General features: G+C 28.5%; 1 protein-coding gene and 2 non-coding genes across 3 annotated transcripts; 2 read left to right on the plus strand and 1 right to left on the minus strand.

Annotated features, from left to right (window-relative positions):
- Positions 1-1,512: 1,512 nt before the first annotated feature.
- Positions 1,513-9,081, plus strand: LOC119607623 (peroxisomal acyl-coenzyme A oxidase 3). The gene is given in 6 exon segments (XM_037961620.1): positions 1,513-1,839; positions 6,489-7,117; positions 7,186-7,942; positions 8,247-8,684; positions 8,754-8,777; positions 8,780-9,081. Coding segments are annotated over 6 exon segments (2,214 nt in total). The 5' UTR covers positions 1,513-1,560; the 3' UTR covers positions 8,867-9,081.
- LOC119607636 lies at positions 4,505-4,632 on the minus strand. The gene has a single exon (XR_005231746.1). It is a non-coding gene; the product is annotated as a U5 spliceosomal RNA (small nuclear RNA).
- On the plus strand, positions 5,486-5,682 carry LOC119607635. The gene has a single exon (XR_005231745.1). It is a non-coding gene; the product is annotated as a U2 spliceosomal RNA (small nuclear RNA).
- Positions 9,082-9,289: the final 208 nt, after the last annotated feature.

The raw sequence follows: 9,289 nt of genomic DNA on the forward strand, positions 1-9,289 counted from the left end.
AATTTTGTCTCAAAATTATTACAAAATTGAGATAAATTTTATATTCTTATGACAATTTTCTATAAAGTTCTATAACTTTATAATGTTTCAGTTCCATTTTCATAGGAACGTTTGGTGAAAATAACATCTAAGAAGATTTTGTTATAAAATTGTATTCAATTCTTATTTCTAATCATAATTTCAATCAAATTTCACAAAATTTATTATGTTTCAATTTCATTTTGATAGGAACGTTTGGTAAAAAATGAATTTTTTATATATTTTATTATTGAATTGAGATCAATTTTAATTTCTAATTATAATTTTTATAAACTTTTCAAAATTTATAATGTTTCAATTCCATTCTTATAGGAATTTCTGGAAAAAATTATTTTTTTTTAAATTTTTATAACAAATTTCAATTAAATTAAAATTTCTAAACATAACTTCGCAAAAACTTAAATGTTTCAATTCCATTTGCATAGGAACATTTAACAAAATTATTAAATTGAAGACTAGACTATAAACTACACTATAGATTAGACTACAGACCGATCTATTGAGTACTATGCGGACTACTTATCACAAATTTATAAGTTTGAAAACGCACCATGCCTATAGTCCATCCTATAGTCTAGTCGGTAGTCTAGTCTATGGTCTAGACGAAAATTAGTTTAGTACTTTAAAACCTTAAAAGTACTATTTTTGTTGTTAGTTCAAAATTTCAATATTCCATCTCTGTGTTACATATAACACATTTGTAAAAATATTTTCAAAATTTCCATAAAATTTTGATTCTAAAGGTTTAAAAATGACCGAGTTATTAATAAAGAAGACAATGGCCGATGTATTTTTAACCACAAATTTGGTTGTAAACCTGCCGCATAATTCTGGCAACTCTAATATGACGTTAAAAATAAATACACTGAGAAACACTGACCAAACAGCTGTTTGAGAGAGCAACTTATAACAAACGAAAGAAAATAACAAAACAAAGCCAACAAATTTAACTAAATTGAACAGGTCAATGAATGAATAATAAATGTTTGAACAAAAAACACTTTATTAAGTTAAAAACTATTAAACAACGTGTAAGATTCAGAAAAATATCTGTCAATATAATTGAAAAATTCAGTTAAGAGTATTATATATCTGACAAAGTTGACGTGTTCTGAAAAAAAACAACAACGATTACTTACCGGTTAAAATAAGTGATATAAAAATTGAAATCCTAATCATAAATAGATTAGATATTGTATTAAATAAATATTAACACTTAATAATAGCAAATTTAACACAGTTTTGTTAAAACCTTTGAAGAAAAAGGTTGTGTTCACTTTTGACCATTTTTTTACTACTATAAACAAAAACTACGAATTGCAATAGAACAGAAATAATGGTCCAATTGAAGGAATTTGAAAAGTAAGTGTTGACAATTTTGCACTTAAAAGCTAAAAAACAAAACAAAGAATTTGCCAGTAAAATGCAATAGAAACAAAAACAAAAAAGCTTTTTGATAACAAAAGTTGTTTTGTTTTCTGCCTGGACTTTGGGTTGTTATAGGAAATTTTGTAATTTAACATGTCTTTACATTGGAAACTTTTAGTGCGTCGACAACTACACACAAATTTCACTAAAATGTCTAATTTAAATATGTTTAAACTTTGGCATGAACAATATTATAATTCTAGTGCTGACACAGAGGTAAAAGATTCCCAGGATGTGCAAAATATTTTGGAAGACAAAGTGATATTTCCCGATTTCAAATCTGGACCTTTGAAAGTGTATCGTGAAAAGGCTTCTTTCTGTTACAAACGTATGAATGTTTTGCTAGAGGGTGAAGAACACATAAGACTAAAGGTAAGTGTTAATTTTTAAAGAAAAGTGAGAAAATTATTTGCTAAAATTTCAAATAAAATGTGTTAAAAGCACAAAGTCCATTTTTATATATTTAAGTTCAATTTTTGCTTATAAAACTTTAATCAGTTTGTCTGGTGTATACAGACGTCTGTTGGTGCTTATCTTTTGGCAATTGTTCCAAGCAAAGTCTAAAGAAAAAGGGAAATTAAAATTTTAATTCAAAAAGTCTAATAACTTTTACTTTATTGATGATTTTTTTAAAAACAATAATCTAGAAAAAGTGATAAATAGTTAAATGTTTATCAAATACTTGTTAATGACAGATAAGAATGAAACTAAAGAGAAGAGAGCAAAACAAAAACAAACTAACCTAATTAACACTAAAAATACCTTGAGGGTTATTTAGGTTGGAGTAAAATATTAAAAATTAATACAAAATAAGATAAATTTAGTAATATGAGAATCACAAAATCTCATTCAAATCAAAATTTTAACAAATTTTCAAAAATGTAAATTTTAATATAATCTCTTGAATATCTTGATCATGATACAATAATATTATTATATTAATATAATTATATTAAATTTTAACAAAATTTTCCTAAACAGAAAACTTTTTCAAAATGTTTCTATTAAAAATGGAAATGAAACATTAAATAATTTCGAAATCTTATTGTAAATTAAATCTTTTTGTTAAAATTGTTATAATATTTAAGAAAAATTCATATAAATTCCAAAATTTCTTAAACATTTCCCCGGGAAATGGAATGAAAACAAATATTTATTTTAGCTTTTTACTCAAAAACAACTCATAAACTTGTTATTTAGTTAAATTTTTTAATAAATCTCCAAAAATACGAAATTTTGTGAAACATTCCTATTAAAAATGGAAATGAAACATTAAATATTTTCAAAATTTTAATTAAAATCAAATCTCTTTGTTAAAATTATTACAATATTAAAGAAAAAATTCTAGTAAACCCAAAAATTTTCTAAGCGTTCCTATGGAAATGGAATATGAAACATTAATTTTTTGAATTTTTAACTCAAAATCAGCATTTAAACTTTTTATAAACAAATCTCCAAAAATAGAAACATTTGTAAAACGTTCCTATTAAAAATGGAAATGAAACATTAAATATTTTCAAAATTTTGATGGAAATCGAATCTCTTTGTATTACAATATTAAAGTAAAATTCTAGGAAACCCAAAAATTTCCAAAACGTTCCTATAAAAACGGAAAGGAAACACTTGAACATTTTAATAAAACTTCAGTTAGAAATAAATTTTACAACAATTTTATAAAAAAAAAATTAGAAAATTTTCATATTTACACAAACGTTCCTATGCCAAATGGAATTGGAAAAAATGAAATTTTAAAAATTTTATGGAAACTAGAGACAGAAGTTGAAACTAAGCACAATTTTATAACAAAACTTACTATACAAAAGTTTCTTTTTTCCCAAGCGTTTCTATGGAAATAGAATTGGAACTAAAAAATGTTTAAAATTATATATTGTTCCCGTAAAAAGGGAATTGTTTTTTTATAAAAAATTCAGATTTTTAGTAAAATCAATTTTCTATTAATAAAATTTGGTTGTGTACTAAAAATACGATTTTGTACTAAATATCTAATTTTGAACTAAAAACGATTTTATACTAAAATTACGAATTTGTTATGATAATCAAATTTTGTACTAAATATTCCATTTTGAGCTTAAAATTGAATTTTGTATTAAAATCTAAATTTGTGCTAAAATCGATTTTGTGCTAAAAATCTGGTTTTCTACAAAAACTACTATATATTTTGTGCTAAAAATCCGATTTTTTCTAAAAAAGTATGATATTGTAGTAAAAATTTTATATTCCACCAAAAAATCTGATTTTGTACTAAAATCTGATTTTGTACTAAAATCTTATTTTGTACTAAAATCTTATTTTGTACTAAAATCTTATTTTGTACTAAAAATTATGTTTTTTTTAAAAAATTTTATTTTGTACTAAAAATTTTTCAAAAATTACTATTTTGTACTTAAAATCTGGTTTTATACTAAAGATTCAATTTAGTACTAAAAATCTTATTTTGTGCTAAAGTTTTTTTTTCAAAAATTATTATTTTAGTACTAAAAGTTCGATTTGATTTTGTCTGGCGCATTAGATTTTCTGATTTTTTACTAAAAATGTTCCTGAAATCACGATTTTTCACAAAAAATTTATATTTTCAGTAAAAATTTATTGGGTTTTTTAATACCCGTTGGTTTTATTAGTGTTAATAATAGTTTTGTCCAACATATAGCAGAATTGAGCATTAAATTGTTTAAATAAACTAAAATTTAAATACATTTTATAGAAGATTCTCCTCGAGTTCATTGACTTAATATAAACATTCAGAGAGAACACGTCATGGGGTTAAAGTCTGTATAAAACAACAAAATTTGTATAAAAATGTTTTGGACTTTGAACTAAATATAAATTATAATTGCATATGTACTAAATTTTAATATGTACTAAAATTTAAAGCATTTAATAGCAAATCAAACAAAATATTAGTAAAATCTTATTATTAAGAAACTCCTAAAAACTGTTTGAATAATCGATTTTTTGAAACCCCGATTCTGGTATTCTCCAACAAAGTTTTTTTTCTGAAATTTATTATTTACCGCCCAAAAACCCCAAGGGGATTTCAGGCTTCACAAAAAATTCTATTTTAGACTCATTAGAGTGCTCCTCTCCACGGAAATCTTTAGTAAAAGGCGAAAGATTTATTCGACAACTGAAGAGAAGCCAGAGTGATTTTAACGGCAAAAAATGAAACAGTTATACTATTTTCAAAACAAACTAAATGGGAATTCCAAGAAATAATAAAGTGTAAATAGAAAACTAAAGGAATGTTAAACCAAAACCAAATGGCTACCTGATACATATAAAAGAAAGTAAACATAAATTAGAGGGTAGTTTAATAGGGTTTCTGCTAGGATAGTAAGGGAATTTGTATGAAATGTTTGGGGGCTGTAACGGTAACTTAAATGATATTAGTTTCGGTTTTTTAATAAAACTACTTGAAATCTATTAAAATCGTTAAAAAATTTCTATTAAGTTTTAGTTTCTTAGAAATCGAAATTTAATAATAAACGTCTACTTTTCACATTTACTGTAGTTGTGCTTAGTACATTTGCACTTTGAATTTATTAAGTATTTGTGTAGTAATACTTTAAGATTATAGCAAATTGATTAGATTAACTAAACCACCTACAGTTTAAAAACTATAAATAAACTAAAACAATTAACAATATATAATAATTTCCTGCTTAAATGGGTATTATTTTAAAAACCAAACGATTAACCCTACAAAAACAGCTATGTATTAACTAAACTCACACTTAAATATGTACCCGCAACAACGAATGACAGCATTAAAGCAAACATCAACAAAAACAATAACAAATGCTTTACTAAACATTTAAATGCCAATGAAAGGGGTGGTTGACAACTAAAACATATGACTGAAAAAAGTAAAAGCAAGCAACAAGTAGTTTCAAATTTTTTCTTTTTTATTTTGTTTTGCTAACATTTCTTTTACTTTATAATTCCCATTGGGTTTATATACTTTTAGAGATAAGTATTTTAGTTTTAGCGTTGTTTAGTTATCGCTTCTCGGCCTTATGGCTAAGATCAAAGTGTAGTATCTGTTCTTATCAGCTTAACATCTGATAGATCCTCCATCGGAGGACAACAAATGTTAAACTGATTTTTGGAAATAGACGGAGTGTTTAGGGGCTTGCTCCACCTCTGTCACGGGTTGGCCCGGTATTGCAGTACCGCCGGGATTTCGGCCCAAATATTTAAATCAATTTCGTTGACGTTGTTTTGGCGAATGGCGGCAGTTTTTTTTGTATAGATAGATAGATAGATGGATAGATGACTTGTATCCATCTATCTATCTATCTATCTATCTATCTATCGATCTATCTATCTATCTATCTATCTATCTATCTATCTATCTATCTATCTATCTATCTATCTATCTATCTATCTATCTATCTATCTATCTATCTATCTATCTATCTATCTATCTATCTATCAATCTATCTATCTATCTATCTATCTATCTATCTATCTATCTATCTATCTATCTATCTATCTATCTATCTATCTATCTATCTATCTATCTATCTATCTATCTATCTATCTATCTATCTATCTATCATCTATCTATCTATCTATCTATCTATCTATCTATCTATCTATCTATCTATCTATCTATCTATCTATCTATCTATCTATCTATCTATCTATCTATCTATCTATCTATCTATCTATCTATCTATCTATCTATCTATCTATCTATCTATCTATCTATCTATCTATCTATCTATCTATCTATCTATCTATCTATCTATCTATCTATCTATCTATCTATCTATCTATCTATCTATCTATCTATCTATCTATCTATCTATCTATCTATCTATCTATCTATCTATCTATCTATCTATCGATCTATCGATCTATCTATCTATCTATCTATCTATCTATCTATCTATCTATCTATCTATCTATCTTAACTCTGTCCATCTATCTCTATATAAATTCTACAACTCTGTAAGAGATTTCTAATCAAATTCGTTTTTTCCTTCCTTTCTTTCCAGCACCGTATTTGGAACTTTATGGAAAAACATGCCGACTTCCAACGTGAACCTGAAACTCCCTCGTTGGAGCGTCAGCGTCAATTGGCCAACAAACGTATGCATTTACTGTACAGCCAACAGTTTTACGGTTTAAATGAATACCTCTCCACTCCTCATCTCTCGTTGGCCGTTGCCCAGGCTATGTTTAGCTATGAATTTAGTTTCTCTGTTAAGTACTCCCTATCGAATGGTATGTTCCCCAGTACCATCCTGCAATTGGGTACAGAACGTTTGAGTAAATATGCGGGTAAAATTGCCAGGGGAGAAATTGTTGGTGCTTTTGCTTTGACAGAAATAGCTCATGGTACTAATGCTCGTGGTATGCGTACCCGGGCTACATATGATAATAAGACTCAGGAATTTATAATACATACACCCGATTTTGAGGCGGCCAAATGTTGGGTGGGTAATTTGGGTAAGACTTGTACGCATGCTGTGGTATATGCTCAGCTTTATGTGCCGGATGATACTTATGTGGGTTTAAGTGCCTTTTTGGTGCCCATAAGAGATGATCGTACTTTATTGGCCTATCCCGGTGTCACAGTGGGTGATTTGGGTGAGAAAGTGGGCTTGAATGGTATTGATAATGGGTAAGTTTTTGTGTGTTTTCTTTGTATGAAGTCCACAGGTTAATAATCTTTTTTTTTTTTTTTCAAAGATTTGTCATGTTTAACAATTACCGCATTCCTAAGGAGAACCTTTTGTCCAAGACTGGTGATATTGATGAACAGGGCAACTACAACAGTCCTATCAAGGACAGCCGCAAACGTTTGGGTGCTTCCTTGGGTGCCTTATCTGCTGGACGTGTTAATATTTGTAATTTGGGTTATGTGGCTCTAAGCAAAGCCATGGTTATAGCCACCCGTTACTCAGCAGCGCGTCGTCAATTTGGTCCCGATGAAAGTGTAGAAGAATGGCCTGTTATTGAATATCAATCCCAGCAGTATCGTCTCTTCCCCCATTTAGCCACCACCTATGCTTTGCGCATCTTCAGCATGTGGTTGGGCCTGAAGAATGTTGATATGACCATACGCTCTATGATGGGTGAAGATATGTCGAGTATAGGCATGGAATTGCATGCCTTATCCTCAGCCGCTAAACCGGTATGCACTTGGGCGGCCCGTGATGGTATTCAGGAGTGTCGTGAAGCCTGTGGTGGTCATGGTTATTTGAAGGCAACCGGCATTGGTGATTTGCGCAATGACAACGATGCCAATTGTACTTATGAGGGTGAAAATAATACCTTAATACAACAGGCTTCCAATTGGTTGGTTAGTCTGAGACGTGGTGGTGCTAAGTATGAGGAAGTTTCCCCTATGGAATCGGTAACATTCCTAAAAGATATGGATCAGATTTTGAAGTACAAGGGTGAAGAGAAGACACCTCTGGAAGCGGTTTGTCATCATAGTAAGTGGATTTTGTTGTTTTGTACAATTTTCTATAGTAAATCAAAAGCTCTTTAAGAGAGCTTACAATTTTCTATAGAAAATCAAAAGCTCTCTAAGAGAGCTTACAATTTTTAAAAGAAAATTACAAGTTTTTGAAAAAATTTAGATTTTTTTTAGAAAATTAAAAGCTTTTTAGCAAAGCTTACAATTTTTCTATAGTAAATTAAAAGCTTTTTATGAAAACTGGAAATTTTCAATAGAAAATCAAAAATATTTAAACTTTTTTATAAAAAAATTAATTAAATCTTCCTCTTTTTTCCTGCAGGTCTACTTAAAAGCTCTCAACTGGCTGATGGCCTATCAATTGGATGTCACCGTTAAGCGTGTAGAGGCCCTTAAACGTCAAGGTCTCGATGCCTTCGAAACACGCAACAATATGCAAGTCTTCAATGCCCAACCATTGGCTATTATCTATGGCCAACGCTCTATCTATTATGTTTTCTATAAGTTTGTTATGAACTTACCTCAGTCCAATGAAAAGCATGTTTTACTTAAACTTTTAAGCATGTTTGGTGCTCATCTAGTGACCAAACATGTGGGCATATTCTATCAGGGAGGATATTTCCGCAACAATGAACAGATAGAGTTATATCAACAGGCCATTTTGCAGTTATTGCCAGCGTTGAAAAATGAGGCCATTTCTTTGGTGGATGCCATAGCACCAACAGATTTCATTTTAAATTCACCCCTGGGCATGAGTGATGGCAATGTAAGTGAAATTTTTTGAAAAATTTTATTAGAAAAATGGTAATTTTTTCAAATTATTTTTTATGTTTAGATCTACTTACACTTGCAAACGTGCCGTTTTAATCGGCTCCTGGAGTTTTCGAACGTCCCGAATGGTGGCGTGAGGTTACCTACAAGGAATACATACCCAAGGCTAAAATGTAAACATGTGCTGAAGTTGAAAATTTTGTTTAAAAGCTATTGAACTTGACATTTTCTTGAAGAAAATTTTGTTTTTTTTTGTTAAAATTAAAATTATGTATATTAATTTTAAGTGGTGATTGTTGGTATTAAGCTTTAAGTTTTAAATTAGGTCGTATTTTTTTATAAGTATATTGTACAAATATAAAACAAAACTTAGAATAAAACACTTTTTTACAATTATAGAAGAGCTTTTTTAAATTTTGGGAACTTTTAATGGTGTTTCTTTAAGATTTTTGATAGAAAAACAAAAAGCTTTTTTAAAAAGGCTTCAAAAAAGTACTATAAAAAAGCAATAAATAGCTTTATACGAGAGTTTTAAATTTTGTATATAAAATCAAAAGCTTTTTCAGAAAGCTTTAAATTTTGTATAAAAAAGTAAAATCT

Source organism: Lucilia sericata, unplaced genomic scaffold (genome assembly GCF_015586225.1).
Source record: "Lucilia sericata isolate MDLA Ls3-8-SP2 unplaced genomic scaffold, ASM1558622v1 Contig000720F_arrow, whole genome shotgun sequence".
NCBI lineage: Eukaryota > Metazoa > Arthropoda > Insecta > Diptera > Calliphoridae > Lucilia > Lucilia sericata.